This window comes from Cervus elaphus, chromosome 13, assembly GCF_910594005.1.
Source record: "Cervus elaphus chromosome 13, mCerEla1.1, whole genome shotgun sequence".
Classification (NCBI taxonomy): Eukaryota; Metazoa; Chordata; class Mammalia; order Artiodactyla; family Cervidae; genus Cervus; species Cervus elaphus.
In genome coordinates, this window is record NC_057827.1 from 35,428,929 (window position 1) to 35,456,375 (window position 27,447).

Consider the following 27,447-nt stretch of genomic DNA (forward strand, 5'->3'; position numbering starts at 1 on the left):
TTGAGGGGGTGATACAGAGTTTATTGAATTAGATTTTTCTATTTACAACTGAGATCACATCTACATACTATTTTGCTAGTCTACATGGGTACATTATTTCTAACGAGTTTAGACTTACGATGAATGGGCTCAATCATACAAAAATACACGCACACACTCACACTAATTGTTTTAAAACAGTAGTGCATACATTATACTCCTCCTATAAAGCCAGCTTTGATTAAAAACCGCTAGTTTCAAAGATCAGTCTGATTTTGAAGATGAACCAAGATACACGAGGTATGATTCTAAAATCTATCTTAGCCATTTTGTACAGTTGCTATCTTACTGAACTATAGTATATATTTTTAAAAAGGACACTGATGAGGGGCACCATCTGGTATTAACTTTAACCAGACAGCTGACTGCCTCCTCCTTCCCCCAAAAACCTTTGGCCAAGAGTTCTCCACTGTGAAGACTGAAAGACCTGGTGATACCACAGCAGCAGTCCCATTATGCTTGGAGGTGACAGAAGCAGGGCCACGTCAACCTTTAATGCTACCACACTACGCAACTCACAAACGGTTCTGAGATTAGAACATTTACCGCCGTACTCAAAACACTTACGGACATGGAGAGTCAGCTAGAACAAAGGGAAAAAAAAGTCATCGGTGGATAGGTAAGAAGGTAGACAAATGAAGAGTCAAGCTGCTCTGTCCAACACCTGTGTACGTGTGCTTTAACTAAATGAACTCAGGAGGCCAATAGCAGTGGACCTGCTCAATTCACCTTCCAAATCAGAACAAGACTAAAAAGCTCAGGCTTGGGTTTTCTACTATGCGTAGGTTCCGCCGGTGATGAGGAGCTCATAAGCAGGATCTCTACTCCTTCTGCACAACACGATGCAGGCACACAGCATGCCCAGCAGCTGCAGGAAGAAAACAATGGGGAAAAAAGGCTGAAAATCCTCTTACAGCAAGTGTGTATTTCTTTGTTGGCAATGGAACTGTTTCACCGTTCAAAGATCTCAAATCATCAAAAAAAAATCACGAACAGTAAGCAGTTTCTAGTGAACACATTATCCTTTTAGGAACTAAGAACCCAGTTTTAGCATCTCTGCTGCATATCTAAGAATAATCTGTGAAGCGAGCAGAGTACCCAGGCTCTCCTAGTGCCATCCCCATCTTGATCCAGACCAGGGCTGTACAAAAGTGTACTTTCTGCAGTGATGGAAACAGTCCGTAACTGAGCTGTCACATGTGGTAGCACATGAGGTTCCTGATCACTTGAAATGGAGCTAGTGCAACTAAGGAGTTGCATTTTTTATGTTATTAATTTAAATTCAGATGTATGTGGCTAGTGGTTACCATACTAGACAGCAAAGGTCTAGGGAGTATAATGAGCAAGACTACATATGAAGAAATCTAATGTTGGTATTTCACGGATTTTGAGGACATAGGCTTTATGACAATCCACAGAATGAAAAGCCCAATATATGAGTAGCCCAAAAGCCCTATGCAGGGGGAACCAATCCAGATGCCAAAAAGTGTGGTTTGAAGGTTTCTGCTTTGCAATTATTTATTATTTTTGAAATCCAGGATAGCTCTGTGATATTATGTACATATTACCTTTTAAAGGTTACTTTCTTCATCATTTTAATAGGCCTAATCCTTCTGTGGTAGCAAACTGGAATAGTAACAAAGTCATGCCGTGTTATTTTGGGTAAGTGAGAGAATCAGGCTGGATTAAAGAGAAACGAGTCTAGAATTTCTGACCTGCCTTCTTACAAAATATAAACAGTCATATACAGTTAAAGAGCTAAATAAATTAATGTGCTGTTCTAACTTTTCACTGGAAGTGAAAGGTCTCAGTTATTTGATTTTAAAAGGCAGGGCCCTTTGTACATATAGGGGTCAATCTAATTTCAACAGAATGTACCCGATCTATAACTAGACATTCAAAGTCTGAAGTGGAAGATTACTAATGAGACACATGTACAGAGACAAAAGATGTCCTCAGTCTGAATTCTCCAGGATGAAGTCACACACTCCAACTTCTCCCCTTATTTAGCCTCTATTCTACCCATTTGGGATATATACTTCCTGCTTGAATTCATCAGTTTCATTGTATCAGCATTTGCTGAGTGTTTACTAGTGCAAAGTACCTTAAAGACATTTTAAAAGTAGATATGGTTGAAGTTCACTATATATCTTAAGCCAATTCTAGACATGCTTAGTATCTAATTCCTAAAGAAACACATTTCCATTCACTGTACATCAGAACATTTTTAGAATAGCTATAAGATCAAACACAATTATGTTCCCAGGCAATGTTAAATTGAGCAATAAAAATGCTAAGCTCTGAAATTATTGATTTGGTTGGGGAAAAGATCTCTTCCCATCCTCACTTCCTCACATTCCTTTCAGCTGGTTAACTTCTACTGGAGTCAGCACTCTCAAAATGGGGTCTGAAATAAGTATCCTTTTTTTCTTGACTTTAAATTAAATCAACTTGTACTGATCTAAAAACAACTTAATAAGCTTGATAAAATCCTACTCATGCCTGGAAATGAGTCTGTTTAATAACATTAAATACTCCAATAAAAAAAAAAAATTAAGTGCTACACAATAACTTCCCATAGTGCAAACCTCATCACAAAGTATTACAGGTTCATTTCCAAAGCTTTGCTACATTAAAATCTCATTGATTATTGAAACTCTCCAACAACAGATTTAAAAATATCACAAATGTTTTAGCTCCAGTGTGATTTCTTAGAATGAAACTTATCCCTACAATATTCAGGTCATGAGAAGTAATCTGCACCTAGTCCAAATATAACATGCAGCTGACAGCAAAAATGATTACTAAATACATAAGCAAATGATTAAAAAAACTGACTGCCAAGGATTAAAATGCTCTATGATACAAAATTATAGATGGCATTATGGGGAGGTAGGTATTTTATACAAGGTAATTAGAACTGGACATTGGAAACACCCTTTTCTGAGAAAAATTTAGAAACACCTATCAAAAAGTCATCCCTATTCTCTGACCCCTCAACTTAAAGGCTACAAATTTTTTGCTATAGATTTTGCACATACATACAGAGGGTATTCACTACTTGCACTTCGGTAATAACAACACTTCCATAAGTGCCCATTAATGCAAATAAATTCTGAAGTAGGTAAAAAAATAGAACACTTATAGGTAGCCATAGTAGCATATTAATTTGTCTTTAAGAAGGTACAAAAGGTTACATATATTATTCCACTTCTATAGTATTTTTAGAATGATGAAGTTTTAGGAATGGAGGATGGATTAGTGGTTGCCAGGGTACGGGGGAGGAGGCATGGGAGGGAGGTGGGTGCAATTATAAAAGAGTACCAGGTGGGACTCTTACAGTGTTGTAACTGTTCAGTATCTTGACTGTGGTGGTGGTGGATACAAGAACCAAACAGGTCATAAAATTGTACAGAACTGAATACACACACAGAAATGAGAAATCTAAATAAAACCAGTGGATTGTATCAATGCCAATGTCCTGGTTGTGACACATAACAGTTTTGCAAAATGTTAACCACTGAGGGAAACTGTGCAAGGCACACAAAGATTCTGTCTGCATTATTTCTCAAAACTAGAGGTTTCATACAATTATCTTAAGAAAAAAAGTAGAAAATTGCATCCTATAAGTTTCTATTTGTATAAAAAATATTTATGTGCTTGTAGAACCACAAACTACTTTAGGAAGGATATATAGGAAACTGGGAACACTGGTTGCCTCTACAAGGAGGGACTTGAGAACTGGGGTCAAGACTTTAGCAGGAGTTTCACCTCTTATTAAATATGTATAATTTGAAGAAAAATTTATCAAGTGGGCTTTTCAATTAAGGAATTTTCAAAAAGTTAACAATTAAGATTAATTTTCCCCAAATTAAAAAATAAAAAACCATAACTTAGCTACTCAGGAATTAGCTTCCCAAGCTTTGGTTTTAAGTTTTTAAGGAAGAATTACTTGAAGTATTTTTTTCAAAAGATGGTCAGAATTAAGCCACTCAATTTTAACTATCTAAAGGGCCCAATCCAAAGTGCTATTTACATATGCATATTAACTCATTTTAATGAATTAAAATAGAAGTTAGAAGAAGCAGGAAGGAAATAGCAGTCTCAGCCTCCTTCACACTTGGCATACAGACCAGAAAAAAGCAGCATGGCCTTGGGAAGTGGTTCTCTATAAAATTTTGCTCTTGATCATTCCATCTTCAGGACATGACAGCATTGTGAGACTCCAAGGACTGATAACTTCCATTTATTCCCATATTGCCTTTGTAGAGGGCTTTACCTGCTGCTGATACTTAAAAGAGCTTGCCAAATCAAAACTCTATAGATTTTATTATTATGACCAGACTGCTGAAATATAAAATTTATAGCTGATCATTTGTACATTTAAGAGGCTGGTTAACATCAAAGAAGTGAAATATCTTGCTTATTAATAAACTAATAGTATAAGGAGTGTAGAAAAATCTTTAAAATCTCATTCTCTTATATTAAAAAATGCTGTTGTAACAATTAACTAGCACTTTTCAGATTTTTCTTTCTTGATCATTTTGGTCCTACCCAAACCTAGGCCACTTAACAAAACTAGAACAAGGGGGGGCCAATGTTTCATAAAGGGCAATTATAGTAAATATTTTAAGCTCTGTGAACCAAGAGACAAAACTGGTCTCTGTGGCAACTACTCAACTCTGTCACCGTAACACAAAAGCAGCCATGGACAATACATAAGATGAATGGGGCTCACACCAAAAGAGGTGGTGGGCAGACTGGCTCACAATACTCAAACAAGAGGCTTTTATTGGTAAATTAAGCTGATGAGAAAATTTCATCTTAAATTCACCTTTACGTCTTAGAACATTGATGAAATGTAGCTTAACGGTACCACAAATCATACTCAAGATCGAAGGAGACAGCACTTAAATAGTTTTCATACTCACAACACTACCAAAAATCATCTTTCTTTACCATTAAATAAAACTGAATTTCCTGCAAGAGCTCTTAGAGCTTCCCCACTTTAGAACCTGAAGAAAAACGCTAACAATTTTTTAATGGTATTACACTGTGTATTCCATCCAGCTTAAAGTGTCAATTTGCTGTCAGATTTCTTAACAGAATTTAGGAAATAAATCTTTAGAGAATCTTAATTCTTCAATTTGTAATCAGAGGCAGAGCACACATGGAGATAAGGTTCAAGATTTAGTGATGGTCATAAGTCATGCTATACTTGCTCTTCCTCAATTTCAAGGTCTTCAAAACTAAGGGAACAGGGACTGGAGAATGCCCAAGCATCCTTCTAGCTCTTTCTCTATCAGGGTAAGTATAAAAGCTCATTGCTCTTTGAGCTGTTTCTGCCTTCACCTAGGTTTTCCGTATCCTGGGCACCAATCTACATCAGATTCTGAATATCAAAAGTTTAAACATTTATAGGTACTCACACATATTAGAAAACCCTTGGATGTTTTTTTCTCTTAAAACTAAATAAAATTTTTAAAATTTTCAAAACCACTATGTTTCAAGTCTGCAAAAGTTCTCAATCTCTGACTTAGTTTTGCTGAACTTGAAACATCAAAGCTTTTATCAGATATTATTTAAGCCATGGTGATTTAACTATAAAATGGTATGAGAAGGCATATTTAAAAGACTGGTTAGAATGTTTATTAGTCCCCACTGAAAAATATTTAATGAAGAAATATTAATAAGCTGGTTAATAAGCTCAAGTAGATGAGGGACATATCTGAGTGTTTTCATTAGCCTTCTATATACATGTTGCATACTTCATGATCATAAGCATCATATACTTCTTAAGCTTTTCTGCTGCATGCTAATATATGCAGCTTTATTACCACACATAAAATCATTAAAAATGCACAGATCAGGATTTCACTTGGGTAAAGACACTACCTTCATGTTTCATTATTTTTAGCTAAATGACAGTGTTTACACAAAGAAAATATGAAATACATCCCTGCTGACCTACAGATTACTGCTATGCTGAGCCACAGAGTAAATGCTTAGAAGGGCAGAGACCATAGCAAATAGAGCTAGGCTTTTTAATCAATCATTTCAGAGCTGTTTGAATACCAGCAAAGTAAACAATCACCTTTTTGCCATTATAAAAGGAACTTCCTACTAAATACACTACTTTCTGTTCAAATATACAGAGAGCAGACAAACCAAGCAACTTACATATAAATTAGCAATTACATTGGTTTATCTAGCAATTAAATGATAGAAAAACTTTAACACATTATTGCCTGGGGGATTTCTGCAGAAAACAAATGCCTGTGGTGTTAATATGTCTTTGGTCAATAATGTGCTAGAACAGATTCTCTGGACCTAAAGCATGTTTCAAGAATATACTAAAAGAATACTACAGAACACTCTGAGAACTAGATCTGATGCAAAGGATTTTCAATCATTTTCAAATAGTTGTAACATTCCTCTAACAGAATCCCTAAGATAAAATATATATACCTGAGAAACTAGGAATGTAGGTAGTTTAACTGGGCAGAAAAATAGTCATCTTCCTTATTTGTTTTTTAGGTGGGTATGAGATTGAAGATTGAAGGCAGGAGGAGAAGGGGATGACAGAGGATGAGATGGTTGGATGGCATCACTGACTCGATGGACATGAGTTTGAGCAAGCTCCGAGAGTTGGAGATGAAAGGGAAGCCTGGCGTGCTGCAGTCCACGGGGTCACAAAGAGTCGGACACGACTGAGCGACTGAACTGAACTTAATTGATGAAGTATAAAGGATATGTGTGGGCTTGTTTGTTTGTTTTTGATAAAGTGAGAGCTAATTAAAACAATTACCAGCTACTTTGTACAAGCTATTAGTAAGGAGGGAAAAAGACTGTTTTCACTGGTAGGAGCTGGGACAAGTACCCTCAGCTACCAAAAAGACACAGGACATTTCCATATATGCCAAGCAGTATGACAGACTTCTTGATACCAATCTGTTTAAAAAAACTAAATCCACAAATACTAGGGTGGATAAACCTCAGTATTTACTTAATAGTCTTTTCTGTAAAGTGATAAAGTTGCTCCTATTAGTGTAAGAGACTAGTGTAGTGCCAGTTCTTGATGTATGTATATTAACATATAAATCTCTTGGAGACAGGAAAGCAAGAAATGGAAACAGAAACAAAAAAATTAAAGCTTTCCATCTCCAAGCTAAAATAAAGCAGTTTGATTTTTTTAACAATTGTGTGAAGTTCTACTAAAGCACCTCCCAAGAATACATTATGACAACAGTCTGTATTTTGAACAGGTCACTCACTAATCAAGTCAAGAAAATAAAACAAGAAGTCCCTCGTCCATGGTTTCCCCATCCAGATCTCTGGTTTCTGGGACCATTCTGGGTCTATGTCTGGAGACAGGAAATAGAAGATGTTGGAAACTGGTGTCTGTACCTCAATCACTTCCAAGTTATCCATATACACAAAGCTTAACTGCACGTGGTGGTTAAAAACCATTTGGTATTGACATTGGAGAATCAGTACACTCTGATAAGTCCTTGGCTAGCTGTGCTTACCTGAATAGCTGCAAATGCCAATGCTGCCCAGATAACATGCATCATGATTTCTTGTAGCTTCTTCACAACTAGAGCCTCACACCCCTGAAACACCCAAAGTCACCTTCATTAGTCTTTTTAAAAAGGGAAAAGCTGCAAGGTCACACAATACTACTAATTGGCAGGAATGGAAATGACAAACTACAAGAGGGAAAAAGAATGCATTTGAAAATAATTTCTATTAAAATAAAAAAAAAATGACATTAAAGACAAGTAAAATAAGGTAGAAAAGTTCTAGGTAGAGATAATTCACCAAGAAAACAGGTTACCAGGCTAGATTCAAGTGCTAGTTAAGAAACTGAACTTACCTCAGCATAGAGATCAGAGGGGTGGGCCAGACTGCCGTTACAGCTGGGGGCTGTCTCTCTGCAACAACTAAGTGGGACGCTCTGGTTTTTGGTTTCTTTGAACCAGTCTGTACTTTCCCAGTCTGAATAGTTGTGAATTCCACAACAGTGCAGCTAACAGAGAAGAGAACAGAGACATCAGTCCTCATAGAACACATGGCCTGTGCTGAACTTCAGAGTTCTGTGCACGGCCGAGCTTTAAGCTACTTTAGACCAGTGATGTCCAACAGAACTTTCTGCAATGACAGAAATGCTGTAGGTCTGTAAGCTCAGTATGGTAGCAACTAGCCACACATAGGAGAAGGCAATGGCACCCCACTCCAGTACTCCTGCCTGGGAAATCCCATGGACGGAGGAGCCTGGTAGGCTGCAGTCCATGGGGTCACTAAGAGTCGGACATGACTGAGCGACTTCACTTTCACCCTTCACTTTCATGCATTGGAAAAGGAAATGGCAACCCACTCCAGTATTCTTGCCTGGAGAATCTCAGGGACGGGGGAGCCTGTTGGGCTGCCATCTATAGGGTCACACAGAGTTGGACACGACTGAAGTGACTTAGCAGCAGCCACACAGAACTACTGAGCACTCACAGTGTGGCTAGCATTAACTGAGGAAGTGAACTTTTAACTTTAATTTAAATTTAACTTTAATTTAACTTTAATTTAAACTACATATAATTAGTGGTTCTAGACCCTCTGTTTGAAAAATCATACTGCCAACAAGGGGTAGTTTATAGCTAAGAAAAAAACCTTTAATTTTGCCTGTTAAACATCTGATTCTGGATTAAATATTATATCCAAAGACAAAGTATTTAGAATCTTTTGTCTGAAATGTCTGGGATTTACTGTAAGTTATAACTAGCAAAAGACATGTGGGAGTAATAGATGAAATAAGATTGGCAAAAAGTGGATAAATTTTGAGGTGAGTTTATGGATACAAAGATCTACTAGATGATTCTACCTTTAGGTATGTTTCAAATTGTCTACAATAATTTTCTTTTTTTACAGTTTTGTCTTATCTTTGCCCGTCTTGTCTTCTAAAGGTATGTGAAAGACTTCTCACCTCCTCTAAAGTTCATTTGGGCTCTCAACTTTCCTGTGACATAAACCTCTTGCCCATTATCACCCCGTTAGCTAATTAGTTTTTGAGGGGAAGGGCAGATGCTTCCTTTCTGGCTATGCTAGGTAATAGTGGAAAAAACTTTTCCAGGGTGAAGGTAAAAATACTGGACTCATTATGCAGCTAACCATGGCTATAAAGGTACACTGCTAATTTACATAGTAACAGAGATAAGTTTAATGTTGACTCAATAGCGACTGGTTCTCAAAAACAAATCAGCTTCAAGAGAACTCACCTGTCTCTGAACATAGTCAATGGCCCGGCTAGCAGCATCAGGGTTGGTTCCATTGTAGGTCTTATATACCTTCTGAATGCTGCGATCAACTTCATTTTCCACCTGAATCAAAACAAAGAATCCAGTCCCTCAAAAATATTGGTGAAAGTAACATTAGTCAAGGTTCCAGCTAAATGCCTAAATGGCATGTATGTAAAGTTTCGAGATAGTACTATGAATTTCTTGTAAGAAAAAAAGTTGTCTCCCTTCGTGCCTTCAGGTAGACTCAGGTAAAATGTCAGACATATTACATTGGATTAAAAGCAATCAAAGAGACGACTGTGTGCAAGACGGCAGGCTACCTATTTATGAAAGAGGGATAAAGTAGTTGAGCCTTGAGATAGAGGTGTCCTGAATTATAAATATATCACCTCCTTTTTCAAATGGGGTTCTTAGAAGACCTACTCATTTTCCTTTCCTAAAGGACGTAAAAATTAAACAACTTAAAAAGCACCTTTAGGATACTTTTGGGACAAATACCAATATTACATTTTACTTATTTAATGTTTATTTAGACTTGGACAAATATGCAAAAGTAATCAACAGATTTAAAAAAAAACAATCAGGAAATCAACTCTTCAAAATGTATCACTGCCAACAGAGTGGCAACTAAAGTGTCATTTAATTAAGTTTGCTTGTACCAGATTCTCCTTACCCTTCTAAGATGATGAGACCTATATGGTAATTTTATCAGTCATGTGGTTAAGATCATTAAATTGATGATCAGACTGTAAGCAGGGGCATAATCCACTGCATTTTTTTTTTTTTAGCATAGCTGTCTGGTACGTTATACAGCAATGGTTAAATAGTAAATCAGCCTATCATGTCTTTGACTCCAAACCATAAGTTACAATGAGAATAACCCTGGGTGTGCTCAGAGAATAACCTTAAGATGCCTGTGTATCGGTTCTATGTTGTTGTTGTTTAGTTGCTAAGTTGTGTCCAACTCTTTTGCTAAAGCATGGACTGCAGCCCACCAGGCTCCTCTGTCCATGGGATTTTCCAAACAAGAATACTAGAGGGGGTTGCCATTTCCTCATCCAGGGGATCTTCCCCACGCAGAGATCGAACCTATGCCTCCTGCACTGGCAGGTGGGTTCTTTACCCCTGAGCCACCAGGGAAGCTCTATAGTTATACCCAAATTAATTAATTTAAAGCAGTCTATTTAGCCTTAAATGCTGCTGTAGGTGGAAAGCAAAAGTGGGCAAAATAGAAAGGAAAGGGGCAAGAAAACAAGAAATGACCAGAAAAGAGGAAAGAAGGACAAGAAAGGAGTGGCTGGCAATAGTTATCTTGGTGTTTGAGCTGGTAGGGCCCCTCGTTCCTCAGGAACAAGTTGTAGGGTTGCAACTCCCAGTATGATGCATTTGAACTGTGGTGTTGAGAGAAGACTCTTGAGAGTCCCTTGGACAGCAAGGAGATCAAACCAGTCAATCATAAAGGCAGTCAACCCTGAATACTCATTGGAAGGACTGATGCTGAAGCGCCAATACTTTGGCCACCTGACTCTAAGAGCTGACTCATCGGAAAAGACCCTGATGCTGGGAAACACTGGAGGCAAGAGAAGGGGATGACAGAGGATGAGATGGTTAGATGGCATCACCAATTCAATGTATATGAGTTTGAGCAAACTCTAGGAGATAATGAAGGACAGGGAACCTGGCATGCTGCAGTCCATGGGCTCGAAAAGAGTTGAACACAACTGAGCGACTGAAAACCAACTCCCAGTAACCTTTTTCTATGTCTAGGACCAAGGCATTTTTTCCCTAAAGAGGCAATGGAAAATGAAATCCTTAATTTAATTCTTTTAAAATAGAAATCTGGGAATCTATGGACTAAGGAAATTTGAACAAATTCCTCAGCTGACCAATTATTCATTTGTAGATCATTCTACAGTCAAGGAGATGCTTGTTTCTTGGAAGGAAAGCTATGACAAACCTATGACAAAGATTGAGGTGGCTCTAGTGATAAAGAACCCACCTGCCAATGCAGGAGACCTAAAAGACGTGGGTTTGAAACCTGGGTCGGGAAGATCCCTTGGAGGAGGGCACAGCAAACCACTCAAGTACTCTTGCCTGGAGAATCCCATGGATAGAGGAGCCTGATGGGCTATAGTCCATGGGGTCACAAAGAGTCAGACACGACTGAGTGACTAATACTTTCACATGACAAACCTAGACAGTATACTAAAAAACATCACTTTGCTGACAAAGGTCTGTACAGTCAAAGGTTATGGTTTTTTCAGCAGTCATGTACGGATGTGAAAGTAGAACCATAAAGAAGGCTGAGTGCCAAAGAATTGATGCTTTCGAACTGTGGTGCTGGAGAACTCTTGAAAGTCCCTTGAATTCCAAGGAGATCAACCCATTCAATATTAAAGAAAATCAACCCTGAATATTAGTTGGAAGGACTGAGGCTGAAGCTCTAATACTTTGGCCACCTGATATGAAGAGTCAACTCAATGGAAAAGAGCCTGATATTGGGAAAGACTGAAGTTAAAAGGAGAAGGGGGCAGCAGAGGATGAGATGGTTAGACAGCACCACTGACTCAATGGACATGAATTTGAGCAAACTCTGGGAGATAGTGAAGGACGGGGGAGCCAGGTGTGCTACAATCCAGGGGGTTGCAAAGAGCTGGAATGACTAGCAACTGAACAACAACTAGAGTCATTTAAAGAAAACTATCTACAAACTAGGGGTTTCCCTCGTAGCTCAGGCAGAAAGAATCTGCCTGCAATGCAGGAGTCTGGGGTTCAATTCCTGGGTCGGGAAGATCCCTTGGAGAAGGAAATGGCAACCCACTCCAGTATTCTTGCCTGGAGAATTCCATGGGCAGAGCAGCCTGGTGGGCTACAGTCCATGGAGTGGCAAGTTGGACACGACTTAGCAACTAAACCAGCACCACCTAAAACTAGGACAGCAGCAGAGTAACACTTTGTTATATTCAATGAGACAAGAAATCCTGACACATAATTTCTAATTACCTTTATATTTTTCAAGTGGTGGCTAAACTGAAGGCAAAAGAAAATGTTTACTCTGAAAATGAGTTTGTTCTATTTCACTCAAAACACTTAAACCACCTTTTAAAACATATAAATTACAGTAGACAACATACCTTTGCTCTGTAAACATATCCCAAAACCACAACAACAACTTCTGTGACAAAAACCAAGAGTAGGATGATGACAAACTGTAAGGAAAATGTAAGGAAACATTGTCAAAAATTAAATACAAACGAAAAAATAGCTCTAAATACTCTCTTGATAAAAAGTAATTATCTGAGATAAGTGCTACAAGTTTAAGACAAGTGCTAATTCTATTCCAATTATAAAGAGAGCCAAAGAGAATATGGAGTTTCATGCTCAAGTCAAGCAAGTAACACAAATGAATATTCCCACATATCATGAAGAGCTAACTTACCGTGGCCAGTCCACAGCGGCTTTCCCGGATTGTGGCACAGCAACCAATTAGCCCAATAATGAAAAGCAGAGCCCCGACAGCTATGATCACCACCGCAGGGATGAGAGTGTACACATCTTCAAAGAAGTGGTCATAGTCGTCGTAAGTGATGAAGACATAGGCTCCGACATAGCATAAAATGCCAGCGGCTCCCTGTAGAAAACAAGGTCAGAGCTCTGGTAAAATTCTCCAACCCCTGCTGGTAAACATTTCCACTATTTCTTGGCATGTTAGAACTCAATGAGATTTTCCACCACTTTTAAATCTATTTGTAGACTTTTATCAGTGAAGCTGAAAATTATTCATTAGTAAGAACATTTCTTTACTAAAGTTGAAAAGTCTTCCAAATTCCATCTACTCTTTGGTAATTGCTGGCTCATCTAGGACTGAGAAACCATTAATCCCGTACATAATACAGATGACAAGAATGAAAACAACACACACACCCCAAAGGCCTTCTGTAGTCAATTACAGATCAGTGCAGAGGTGAGGGTTGCCCCCCTCAAATGGGGAAATCAGAACTAGTGGCAGAGTCAGGACCAGAATCCAGGTAATCTGATTTCAGAATCTGCATTTATACTCTCATCTCTTGCCTTGGGGAAAGAAAATTACAATAGTAACTAATAACCACGATACAGGATACCCACTTCTAAAAAATTTGCTGTCCTAGTAGAGACTGTGAAATGGTAAAGCTAGAGGGCTGAATGACTAAAGAACTTTGCAAATCCTTTGTGTGTGTTAGTCACTCAGTCGTTTCTGACTCTGCGACCCCATGGACTGTAGCCTGCAAGGTTCCACTGTCCATGGGGTTCTCCAGGCAAGAATATTGGAGTGGGCTGCCATTCCCTTCTCTAGGGGATCTTCCCGACCCAGCGACTGAACCTGGGGTCTCCTGTATTGCAGGCAGATTCTTCACTATCTGAGCCACCAGGGAAGCCCCTTGCAAATGCTTTAAGTCTATTTATGCTTTAGAATTGTGTTTCTCGAACTACGTGAATAGGAATCACCTGAAGATCTCATTAAACTGCAGACTGATCAGTGGGTCTAGGGGTGGGACCCGAGATTCTGCATTTCCAACAAGCTCCCAGCTAACACTGCTGCTTTTTGAACTATACTTTGAGGTACAAAGTTTTAGAGCACCTACAGGGAGAGTGGATGCAGAAAGTCGTGGAGCAGCTGCCGCCGCAGACACTGCACTCCAGTCACAGAGTTTTACTAACACACACCTTCTCCTCTCATCGCTGTCAGTTTTGCCATTGTGTCAATTTCGCCAGCACAATGCTTACAGCCCAGTGTTGCCTGCTTTCATGTGAACGAGCAAATACAGTGTGAGGCTAAGTGTTAACACATCGATTTAATGAATTATCATTTATAGAGCACTTTGAGGCTTTCATATAAAAAGAATTATTTCACCATTCTTTAAAATTTAACAGATACATCATTAATTTTCAAACTACAAAAGAGCCTCCACAATTATATCATTAATTCCTCTCAACCTGGAAGCAGTTTAAGTCTGTGGGATTCTCTAAGTTTGGGCACCATCAGTATATTTTCATACACTAGGCTGGTGGAATCACTCAGATCTGGAAGGAAAAGACTCCATTTATAGAAAGTTGAGAAAGTAACTTGATTTTTAAAAAAATAAATAAATAACATGGACTTTTTAAGAGACATCAACTAGAAAAATGGAGCCCATTTAAAACACCACATTCTTTGCAAACTCTCCTCTGGCTTTCAGGAGGCCCCCACTGCTGGCGCTCTTCCTATTTCTTGCTCTCTCATTCTCTTCAGGGACTCTCCTTTACCAGACAAATGTCAGTGATCTCCAGGGTTCTACCTTCGGCCCTATTTAGTTCTCATTTTGTAGGCTCTCCTTGGGCTAGCCTAGCTATGGCTTCACCAGTCACTGTAGCTCTCCACCTAAGCCATCAACTCAGAACTACACATCCCCATCTGGAAGTCCCACAGACGCCCTGACCTCAGCCTACCTCAAACCCTCGCTGCCTTCCTGCTCACTCCATTAAATCTGCCCTCATAGTCTGTATTTCAGAGCAAACGGCACCAGTTACTTTTCCTAGTCAAATGCCTGAGAGTTATTCTGTACTCTTTCTGTGACCTACCTCTGTATCCCATCAATCTGCAAACTCCTTCAGGTTTACTTTTTTATTTTTTAGTAATTTTATTTATGGCTGTGCTGGGTCTTCATTGCGGGCAGGTTTTCCTCTAATTGTCACGAGTGGAGGCTACTCTGCTGTGGAGCACGGGCTCCCAGGCTCAGCAGTCGTGGTACATGGGGTTAGTTACTATGCAGCGTGTGGGACTGTCCCGAATCAGGAACTGAATGTGTATCTCCCACGTTGGCAGGCTGACTCTTTACCACTGAGCCACCAGGGAAGCCCCAGATTTACTTTCAAAACACCACCTGAATATTGTTCACTTCCCTTTAAGCCTCTGCAGTGCTTGTCTTAATTTGGGCCTTACCCCTGTTCACCCTAAACCTTACTTGCTGACCCTCCCTCTGTCCCTTAATAATATGTTCTTTATATGATCAGTTGTTTCTGTTAAAAATATAAATCAGAACAAGGCATTAGCATGCTTAAAATGAGGATGAGGCAAGTAAGGCCTCTGATAAACTAAGCTGCTCCTTCCCACTTTTTGGGCTCAGACTCCACGACCTCTCATGCACCCTGAACAACTGAAAGCTGTTATTCCAAGTGTACTACAAATTCTCTCACTTCTTTACCTTTGCTGCTGTCTTCGGAATGCTCTCTTCATCTGCTTAGGGACTCCTTGTCACCCATTAAGATGCAGTTTAAATATCACCTCTCCTTTAGGAAGCCATTCTTGACCATTTCAGACAGGATTAGGTGCCCTTGGTCACAAACCATCCCCTACACAGCTCTAACGGCATTTATCACAAGTGCTGAAATTATAACTATATATAAAATCTCTGCATACCTTTCGGGCACAAACTTTGCCCGTAAGTCTTTCAGCGCTGGACCACCATCCATCACCTAGAGCAGTTCTTGGTAGATATTTGTCAAAATTCATTGAGAACACTTCATCTCATCCCTTCCCTTGAAACTGCCCTTCAAGCTCAATCATAATCTTTGGTTTGAATTTGCTTTGTTTCTCTTCAGTTCCATCTTACAGATTTTAGTTCACTATTCAAACAAGATTTAGCAACTGAATTCAGCTTACTTAATTCTTAATGGCCATCACATCTGGAATACATTAGCTTATAAATGCTTTACTTACAGCAACTGAACCTGTTCAAAGACCCTCAGTTCACTGACATACTTACTTTGGGGACATATTATTATGGGATGATGGAAGACATAAGAGAGAGAAAAGAGGATAAACAGTTTATTTGGGTGCATTAACCACAGAAGTATATGGAATACTTAACACTCATACCAAAAACTACTTTTTCTTGACTACATATGTGTGATATGCAAACATACAGATATGTACACACAAACATTTTGTTATAGTAAATACTTTTAGTCCCCAAACTGAATTAAAAGAAATCCTATATATGAAGCAATCAAATTTTATCCAATTTGTCTTCATTAGTCATCTCTCTATTCTTTGGATTCTTAGCTTTTCTTACTCTAACAGGCAACCTTCATTTCTTACAAGGCTTGAATTAAAATAAATTCCATCTTTGAGCTGCTAGTAAACGTAATTAAAGGCTACATAAATTTGACTGAAAATAAAACCAGAAGATATACTTACTCAACAGTTTGAAATACAGGACATCGAAGAACTATTTCCATTTTAGACATGAAATGAGTTTGAGATCCCTACAAGGCTCACCCTTGGTGCTGCCTGGGAGTGGGCCAAGCGAAACACTTCCAGTGCGCCATCTTCCACCCAGTCCACCCAGACAGATAATGAATGCAATGGAAGGAGGAGATGCCATTTGTAAAGCTGCCTGTTCCTTTACTAATAGCTTTGAGAGAAGTATCCTTCCCCAGGCTGCAAATCAGTCAACATCTAAATCTCACAGTGCAGTTGAGAACATAATGCTTCTATTTTGACAACATACAGGGGGAAGCAGCATAGTCGCTGCACGTACCAAGCAAAAACTGCAGTGATTGCTGATATGAAACTATATAAATCAAATAACTCATAAACAGAGGCTGTCCCCTAAATTTTCTCCTCTTAATGACGTGTGTGTGTGTGTGTGTGTAGTCAATGACATGTATGTATATGTGTGTGTGTGTGTATATGTGTGTGTGTGTAGTCGCTTCAGTCATGTCTGACTCTTTACAACCCTGGGGACTGTAGCCCGCCAGGCTCCTCTGTCCATGGGATTCCCCAGGCAAGAATACTGGAGTGGGTTGCCATGCCCTCCTCTAGGGGATCTTCCCAACCCAGGGATCGAACCCATATCTCTTACGTCTCCTGCATTGGTAGGCAGATTCAGAGCCCAATGACATGAATATATAGTGCTTAATAGAAGTTGTATAATAAACAACTTATGAAATGACATCAGTTACTCTGAAAATACAGAGAAGGTGTCCTAACAAGAGTTGAAGACCTAAAAACAGCAATAAACAACTGCTTTAATGATATCCAACCATCCAAATGACAAACATAGGTGGGGCGTTATATGGTAAATGTAAGGAAGGTTGTAAGTAATTCCTAAATAGGGACTTGCAGTCATGAAGATTTTTAACATAGGAGCTGTGGCTATTAGAAAGGCTAAAAGGTGAGTAGGGTTAAACCCTTCTTCTGAAGGGTCATGCTGGGATTGAGATCTATCAAAGGCTCTGGGCTTTGCCAACAAAGCAGCTGCAGAGGGGATGAAATGTAGAACTTGGAAGCAGCTGAGCTGCTTTAGTCACCACTGAGAAAATCTGAGCCTATAAGGAGGATTTGTGGAGGACAGTATACTAAAAATATTCATCCTTTTTACAAAGAAATGAAGGGAAATTTAAGGGAAAGGCTGAAAGCTGAAACAATAGGGAAAAAAAAGAATTTTCTGAAAAGTGTTCTTCCTTAGCCTTTTTTAAAATCTGCACCAGGTCTTCAGTTGTGGCATGCAAACTCTTTAGTTGAGGCATGTGGGATCTAGTTCCCTGAGCAGGACTGAACCCGGTTCCCCCGGCTGCACTGGGAGCGTGGAGTCTTAGCCACTGGACCACCAGGGAAGTCCCTCTTCCTCACCCTTTAATAAACTCATGTTCTAAACTGTCACAGAATTTTAAAACCTTAGGAAAGAGTGCTTTTGCACAACACCAAGCTATTCCTCCAAAAATAAAGCTACCTGTTAGGAAATTTTAGAAATATGAGTTTCAGAAGTATGACACTTCACTTTATCCTTTCACCCCTTCACTCCCTACATACAAATGTAAAGCCCTTTTAAAGTAAGAAATTTCATTTTGTTATGTAAGATTGATTTTTCTATAGTTTAGAAACCAATGTTTTGGTTTTAGAAACTAGTTGTTTTGTTTCTGTACTTTTCAAATCTTCTGAGAGAGATGATGAAATACTAAAATCCACAAAACTCCTAAATTCTTTACTTTTCTAAGAAAGAAGAAATAGGAAATGAAAGGGAGCACATCAAGCACAGTGAGCTTGCCACCGGAATGTGGCAACATTAAAATTAAACAGACTATTCCACAATAAGAGATGAAACAGCTCTGCTGTGAAAGTGTATCTATATGGAAATTTAGAAATGTGAGGGTAGAAGCATCCCACAGAGCATTTGGGTGAAGATAAAGCAAAGAACAGAAGTGATTTTCCTGCAGGACAGGGTAAAGATGAGGGGGCCATCTGAAGTCATTCAGCTAAAAGCAGAGTCTGACAAATTCTTCTCACCTGCGAGAACTACTTCTGTGTGATTTTTGCCTCCAACAATCAATCAATTGGTAAAGCAGAAGGATTGGAATGTTGGGAGAAAAAACAGAAAGACTTGGCAAAAAACCACTGTGTACTCCAGACTTTTGTAAGAGTGCAGATTTCAAAAAGCAGAGAGGGAAAAAACAGCAGCAGAAATTCATCTTCTGTATCTATTTTTAAACATTTAACTCAGAGCTTTCTGTATGGTCACAACAGTCTCTCATGTACCTATCCCCCTTCTCTCCTACAAGGAATTCATTGGTAATTCTACAGCGCATTTAACGCATATATATGGAATTCAGAAAAGACGGTACTGATGAACCTATCTGCAGGTCAGGAATAGAGACGCAGGCGAAGAGAACAGACTTGTGGACACATTAGGGGAAGGGGGTGGGGTGAATCGAGAGAGGAGCACGACATAGATACACTATCATGTGTAACACAGATCGCTAGGGGGAAGCTGCTGCGTAACACAGGAAACTCAGCCCAGCGCTCCATGACAACCTGGGGCGGTGGGATCGGGGCTGGAACAAAGGCTTTAGGGGGAGGGGACATACCTACACTTAGAGCTGAATCACGCTGCTCTACAGCAGAAACCAACACAATATTGTAAAGCAATTATCTTCCAAGTTACAAAAGTGATCTATTTGGCTGTGCCAAGTCTTGGTTGCAGCACGTGGAATCTTTGACCTTCTTCATTTCAGCATGCTGAATCTTTAGTGGCGGCATAAGAAATCTTTAGCTGTGGCATGTGGAATCTAGTTCTCTGACCAGGGATTGAACAGGGCCCCCAGCACTGGGAGTGTAGAGTCTTAACCACTGGACCACCAGGTAGGTCCCTATACAGGGCATTTCTGAAAGTTTCCCCAAACTCCACCCTCAAGCCATAAGTTTCTTAAAATCACCTTAAATCTTTCAGCATTCTACTACTTACATAACATTCTCTAGTCAAACATACTTGTGTTCTGACTTAATCTGATAAAATACTTCGTATCATTAAACAGAATTACTCTTTTACCAAGTCCAATGCTGCATATTTCTCTTATCACTCAAGGAAAAAAAAAAGACTATACTATACCAAAGATTTCAAATCTTCTTAACAGAAATTAAAGTTATTTTAACCAAGAATTTAGGAAGCTGTTAAAAATATCATTTTCTCCATAACAAATTGGTCAATAATAAAGACAAGCAGTATTCAAAGATACATAAGGATACAGAGAGAAGAGCCCTCAGCAGTATAAGAAATTTTCTGGAACGCAATCTGGCAACACTTTATTAGCCTCAGCATTTATGCTTTTGCACCTATTAACTGTACTTCTAGGAGTCTACTCTTAAGAAAGGAGGTCAGATGGAAACAGATTTGTACAAGGTGCATTCATCAAAATGTTACAATAACAAAATTATAATAGCAAAAACAAAAGATCATGTTGAAGTTTGACAGAAAACAGCAAAAGTCTGTAAAGAAATTATCCTTCAAGAAAAAATTAATTAAAAAAATAAATAAAAATAAAAGAGAATACTATATACATACACACACACAAAGAAAAAACCCAAGCATCCAGAGATATATTTGCATTACAGCCCTGAAATATGTTGAAGCATAATTTAGTAACACACTTGTGGTATGTTAGGGGGAAAAACACCCTTATGCATGGATATTTATAAACACCAAAGTGTTAATACTGGTTGTCTCTTAGTGGTGAAATTATGGTAATATTAAAATATTTTTTAGTGTCTTCTTTAAAAAGGAAATATATATTTGCAGAATCATGAAAGTCAACATTTAAAATTGTACCTGAAATTGAGACTTTGTTGTTCTTTAACAAATGAATTCTTAAATCTGTCCTTAACCAAAACATAAAATAGGAATCTCTTCAATCCCAAATGTTTTAGGCACCTCTGCCAATCTTCCCTGTTTATGACTTTTCTTGGGTCTGCCTGGCTTTGACTCATCTTTAGATGTTTTCTGACTACTTAATACAATTCTGATCATTTCAGTACACATCTTTTTCCCCCCATAAATATCACCTATCAAGGAGACAAAACAAAACCCTACTTCGAGGTGTAAAATCTTGACAATAAGCCACTTCTTTCTTCATTATCAATATCACTATCATTATTGCCATTATTCTTAAAGAAAATTTTAATCCTTTAAACCAATATTATTCTGAAGATATTCCAAAGGTCATGTTCCTCAATTTTGTCCTATTTTCACTTTTTCTGTATTTGACTTTTTATAATCATTGTTTATCTAGCTTAACAAAATTTTTCTATTTAATCCGATTTTTATCTCCCTGTTGAAAAACCCAAAACATTCAAACTGGAGATCTGCAACTGCCGCAGTCAAACTATTGTAACAGCATGGAAATTAGATATTTTCAGATTGCAAGACTCCAGGGGTCATCTGAAAGTATTTTCAGAGTATTTAAATACACATTTTTCTTTGAGACTCTCTATCCCCATACCCTACTCTAACTGTAAAGAGTCAGTTATTACTACCGGAGCCTGAGGTGTTTCAGCTTCATAACAGGAGAGTTTGCCTTTGCTTGGGTTATGTGTTTAATCAATACCAACAACAGTGTAAAATACAGTATGTCAGCATCTACTATAGATTTCCTTTTGATAAGTCAAAAACAAATACACCAATGCAAATAACTTTTCTCAGCTACTGGCTCTACCAAACTATTAAACAGGGGGAGGGAGGAAAGAGATGACATTTTTAAAGGAAGACTTAAAGACTGTCCACGTGGAAGGGGGACAGAGAGGAGCAACTAGAAATTAAATTCAATGGAACATTAAATGATTTTGCCTGTCTGTCTGATCCCTCTTCCTATAAGCTGTTAGAAAGCAGACACTATACCTTTTGCATTTCTCACAGATATTCAAAAAGTATTTACTGAATGAATGAGTTTTAAGGTATATTTGTTTGATGCAAGTATAAATTTTACAGAATAATTTTTTTGAAAAATTCCTAATGTTGGATCTTATGGAATAAAATTCATTAAAATATTTCAAAGCATGATAAATACCCTAAAAAGGTAATAAACAACCTATTTCTTAAATTGCCAATTAAATAGAGTCCTTCTACATTCCCATTGCTTTGAGTTCTTTCAGTTAATAGCTCACAGCCACAAGGTGTTTGGTCCAGTGGACAGATGACTGAGAATGCAGTAAGACTGGAAGTAATTCATTTTCTTAACTGTCAAAGACAAGAAATAGGTCTCCTGTTATATACCATTACTTGCTTTTCCTCTAGTAAACTGAGAAACAACTATGAAAAAAGAAATCTGTTAGCTGAAGGTGTGCTCCAATGACATATTCTTTGTCGGAGCAGTCACTCATGAAGATGGGAGTACAAGAGGTAAAGAAATAAATTCCAGGATGTGAGATGAAGGATCCAGTTTTAAAGTATCATGTTCTCAACTCAAATGTGCAAGATGTGCTAGAAAACACAAAATACATATATGGAGAAGTGTGACAAGCAGTTTTTCATTTAAAATGAAATATTTCATAATAAATTTTTATCTTTTAAACAAAAGCATGAAGGTAATTTGAACACATCAAATTTGCCTTAGGGCCTGTAGACTGTTCCTTATCTTAAATGTCCCCCATTTCCTCCAAATCACCCCAACATCTGTTCCTTCACATATTCCAGATTAAATTTCACCTCTTTGGAGAAGACTTCTTTGCCAACCTAAAGCAGCCACCTAATCACTCTATCACATCATTCTGTCTTAATTCTCTGCATAACATATCACTATCTGTTATTTTTCTTGCTTATTTTTAACTGTCTGTCCTGTAAAGCTCTGTAAGAACAGAGATCTTCACTTTTCCACCACTTTATCAGTAATATAAGCAAAAAGTGGGTGCTTAAACATTTGTGTAGTATTTGCTTAACAAAGCACATTTCCTTAATTTTATGTATTCACAGAGGCAAATGCAACTTGAAACTTTTTTAAGACAAATTTTAAAGCTTAAATAAGGCTTTTAAATAGGATTTGTATTTCCTATGAATGAATGATTACTGAAGCTGCCACATTCTAAAGTTGTTTCCAAAAGCCTTTAAAAGGTGTTTAACCTTGTGGTATCTCCTATTCCACAGCCGTTTTAGCGTTACTATAGCTTTTCATACTGATGAAAAACAACACCCTAAGCAGATGTGCCAGACTAGAAATTCTGCAAGCATGGACAAAGCTTTCTCTTACAGTCTCTATAATGCCTAAGATATGTGTGAGCAAAATAAACACCAGCCAATTGGCTCTCCTTCCAGGGTAGAAAAAGTAAAGGTAATTTGTATAACATGGGACTTAATTAAGTACTCAATTAACAGAATAAAACCTGAAATTATCAAGTACTGATTTAAACTTGTTTTAGATGAGGCCTCCCAGGTCAGATCAAATGACTCACTGAATTAAGGCTCTTGTCTGACCTTGGAGCAAAAGTGCAGTTTAGAGAAGAGGTTACTGACTGTTTATTCTAATACCCTTCAAAATGTAGTCACTAAACACTTTTGTCTTCTAAAAATCATCATGGGTCTAGCACTAATACACTTACATTTAAAGCTATGCCACTCTGTAAAAAACAAAGAGATCCAAGTTGTACAAACTTGTCCAAAATTACCTTTCATGCTACAAGCCCTAATATTTTGGAATTTGGTGATGAGCTCTCAATTTCCATTAAGACAAGCTTAAGGACTTTAGAAACCACTGTTTCCCCTTTGCCTGTGCCTTTCCACAGTAATTTTCTTAGACTGTACTGTCCATAATAATCTACACCAAGTCAACATTAACAACTTTGGCTGTTATATCATTTAATGCCGATTCTAAGCATTTCAAGTACATATCTATTTCCACATTACAACGCACTGAACAAACTGCCGACTGAACCAGGATATCAAGATATTAAGAGGCAGAGTTTAAATATGTTGCCAAAGCAATTAAACTTCAACACTTATCAACAATCAGCTGATAGTAAAAAGCCAATACAACAGTTAAAAAAATCTTTACTAATGTTGACCAGTGGTGGTGGTGGTGTTGCTAAGTTGTGTCCAACTCTTGCAACCCCATGGATTGTAGTCTGCCAGGCTTCTCTGACCATGGGATGCTCCAGGCAAGAATACTGGAGTGGGTTGCCGTTTCCTTCTCCAGGGGATCTTCCCGACCCAGGAATTGAACCTGGGCCTCCTGCACTGCAGGCAGATTCTTTACCAACTGAGCTATGAGGGAAATGTTGCCCAGGGGAACCCAGATAAATGTTAGAGATGCTCTATGTAGGGAATGCTTATTCTTATACTTATACATTAAGGTATTAAAAGGTGGAACGGACCACTTATAAAAGAATACACTTATTAGAACTGAAGAATGCAATATAAAATCCAGGAAGAACAGGTTAACATGTTTTATGTACTTCCCAATAATGACCTAATTTTTTAAACTGACAAGTTAAATAGTATAGTTTTAAATGCTGGTGGAAGTTCTAAACAAGGTTAAAATTATGTTTTGGAGCAAGTGAGTCTAACACTGCCTGAAGAGCTCCTTCCCCTTTGCAAGTCTTTTGAAATCACACTTTGCTCTAACACCACAGGCTCTAGAGTATAGGACACCCTGGGTATGAAGGCTGGCTCTGCCCCACCTTGGGTGTGCCACTGTGAGTAAATTTTAATGTCCTCATCTGTAAAAGAAGCATAATATTCCCTGCCAAATGAGGCTTTATTCCATTAAAGTACTTAGAACAGTGCCTGGGTATAAAAAGCACTCAAATTTAGTTATGATTACCAACATCATCAGATTCCAACGGTTGGTCCCTAAACTACGAATTCTGTGGGAGACACATCTAATATTGCTTCCTTCTTAGTTATGTTACACAAATCCTGCTCTGTGCCACATTTTTCCCCCTACATGTCTGCTTAACTTGCTCATCACAGCTCACCTCACAAACATTTTACTATTCTACTAACCTAGATAAAGGGTGTTTAACCTCAGCCTTGGCAAGAACCCACCATGAAAAGCACAACTGAAGGTCAACATAACCTTCTTCACTAAGTGCCAATAATAGTACATATATTTATATAATTTCTAAAGATGAATGAATCTTTGAATAAACTGCAATTTTAAATGAAAATTTAATTATTTAAAGAAAATGCTTCCTGTATTTCCAGTATTTTGTTTCTTTGACAATTCCAGTCCCTGAGCTTGAAAAGCCTAGAAGTCACCTGATATTAGACAGATTCTTCAAAATCAAACTGTATGCCCATAAAAATAATAAGGGACTGGAAAGGATACAAAGCTAAGTCTACACTTACGAATCTTCTTATCTAACAGTGTTTCTCATCTGGAGATACTAGGAGATTCTTTTACCTTTTAAAAAGGCTTCTAAGTCAAACTAAAGTATCAGAAACACTGCTCTAAAGGGAAAAGAAGAAATAATGGAATCCTGATGTCACGTGGGTGATCCTGAACAGTACTCTCAGTCAGGATTCTTTTCATCACATCATACCCTGAAAGACTCTACAGCAAAAGATGTGTGTGGTAAGTGCTCTGTGATGTGTAATTATTCTTTTATGCTACAGCAGTCAGGATATGAAAAGTTTCATTCTTTGCAGGGGGAGGAGGGAACCAGGTTGTAAGAAGCAAAGGATTCTTTCCAATTTAGATATGTTTGTGGGAAAGAGGTGAATGGAGACATACAAAAGGATGGGAAGTGGAAATGTTCAAGAAGTGTCCTGGAGACTGGGGACACAGAAATGTGTCCAGGTGTTTAAGAACATGGTTTAAGAACATGGTCAATCGTGAGGAAGGAAAAGATGATTTGAGGACATTGGTTGCAATACCAGAAGGGCACTGAACTTTATTCTACTGCTGAAGCTTTGAGGGAGGGGTGTGTGTTTGTTAAATGAAGTAAAGTGATGTGAAGGAAGAAAAGCTTAATAAGATTTATCCGGGTGCAAGGTCCAGATGAACTAGAGGGTGGAGAGGCTGATAGGAATAATACAGGTTATTACAAAAGTCCCTGACGAGATAAGGACCTGAAGTAAGATGAAGTGCTTTATAAAGGGCCCTTTCTTTGGGGGCGTGTCCAAAAAAATTCATAAGCCACCTTTTATTGAAAGTGAACTCATCGCTTTTTGGATCTTGTGACATTCGAGTCATATTTAACCAAGGTTTATAATCTCAGGCTACCCACCCCCATGACCAAACAAATAAGATTGATTTTCCTCGTCAAAGGATTATTTAGCTTCTGGTTGAAACCTTTCCGTTTTCTGGGCTGGTAACCAGTCGACCAGTTCTCCACACACAAAGAGCTCTAAGGCAAAATTCCTCACGCCTGAGTCGGAAGCGTCTCCGCACTTCTGCACCGTTTGCTCGCTCGCCTCGGGGCTGCCAGTGGAGCCGCGGGGGCTCCGGGCCCTGACAAAGAAAGTGGCGCCCGACCCTTTGGGGGATATCCTATTTCGAGCCTGAGGTCCTGAAAGAATCTGCAATAAGAGCTCTCCGTCCAGCAGGCTGTTCCGGGGGGAGGTTGGGGGAGGGGGGAGGGTGGGCTCTCTGCGCCGGGCTCCTGGCACAGAGCCCGCCGGCCGGGGCGCTGGGCCCGAGACGGAGGCCGCCAGAAGCCCCCGAGGGTTTCTCCTCACCGCCCTCTACACCCCGAGTCTTCGTCCCGGCGGCGGAGGGACCAAAGCAAAGCGGCCTCCGGGGCCAGGCCCTCCCGGGTCTCCGCCGCAGGGTCCCGTCTCTCTCCCACCTCCTCAGCGCCAGCCGCGACCGAGCCTGTGTCCCCGCTGGTTCCCCACCGGCGCTTCAGCCGAGGCCTCTTCGGGCCTCACCGCCGGCCCCTCGCCCTTTCCCGCCCGCTGGCCACGCTCACCCAGAAGATGAGGTTGAGAAACACCAGCACGGTCTTGGAGGAGGTGATGCCACACTGGCCCATGGTGCCGCCGGTCGGCTGCGGCTCTGCTCGGCGAGCGCTCGGGACGCGCTCACCGAGCGAGGTGGCAATGGCGACGGCGCCTCCCCACAGGGAACTGCACGGCCTGCGAGGCGTTCACCGCAGCCCCCGGCACCGTCGCGAACCCCAGCCCCAGCAAGCACCTCGCTCCTACGCGCAGCCGCCGCAGTCTCCGCAGGGCCCCCGCGCCGCTCCCTAGCAACCGAGTCCCGCCCCGGGACAGGCAGCTCCAGCCAATCACTCCTGTGGTGGCTACAGCGAGGCCACACCTCTTAAAGGAGACAAAAGCTCAGCGCCCTTTCTTGGCCTCTGGCCGCCCTTGGGAAGCACATGGTTCACCAGGGAAGTTCCAGAGGACCAAACCCAATCCTTTACTATTGAGCTACGTTTGCTATGCCAGGCCTATAGGTGATTCAGAGCCCAAAGAACGCCATCTTTCTAGCTAGTTCGTTCTCCTAAGGAAGTCAGAGACACTAATTATCTCCCACTCCACACTGAGATTTTCCTGACAAAGTAACACCTAAGCATTGTCTGGGAGCGGTGCAATGAACATCAACAAATAACTATGGAGAACTTATTGTGTCAAGCCCTAGGCTAGCTCTCAGAAGAGTCATCGGAAAGGAGAAAAGGCTGGTGATGGGGCTGGCAAGGCAGAGACATTTTCGTGTATGTGTGTGGTTGGGGACAAGGTAACACATCGAATCTATTCCTGGGTAGACCCCTTTGGAACAAGATTTAGCAGGATTACATAAACATTGTTTTATATTGCAACGTTTCACACTCTTCTCCCAATCTGGGATTGATCATAGTAATTAACAATTATTGAGAGCTTACCCCACGTCA

At 39.5% G+C, this 27,447-nt stretch overlaps 1 protein-coding gene across 1 annotated transcript; it reads right to left on the reverse strand.

The window, feature by feature from the left end:
• TSPAN3 (tetraspanin 3) lies at positions 1 to 26,802 on the reverse strand. Its single transcript, XM_043922045.1, has 7 exons — positions 26,524 to 26,802; positions 12,769 to 12,960; positions 12,464 to 12,538; positions 9,309 to 9,410; positions 7,916 to 8,068; positions 7,569 to 7,652; positions 1 to 907 (listed from the first exon to the last, which is right to left on the reverse strand). Exons 1-7 carry the CDS (start codon positions 26,584 to 26,586, stop codon positions 815 to 817), a joined length of 762 nt encoding a protein of 253 aa, XP_043777980.1. The 5' UTR covers positions 26,587 to 26,802; the 3' UTR covers positions 1 to 814.
• Positions 26,803 to 27,447: the final 645 nt, after the last annotated feature.

Coding starts and splice junctions, on each gene's coding strand:
- TSPAN3 (XM_043922045.1), bottom strand. CDS start 26,586: ATGGGCCAGTGTGGCATCACCTCCTCCAAGACCGTGCTGGTGTTTCTC. Junction 7,653..7,915: donor CCTCTGATCTCTATGCTGAG/GTAAGTTCAGTT, acceptor TGGGTGTTTCAG/GGGTGTGAGGCTCTAGTTGT. Junction 908..7,568: donor TGGCATTTGCAGCTATTCAG/GTAAGCACAGCT, acceptor TTCTTCCTGCAG/CTGCTGGGCATGCTGTGTGC.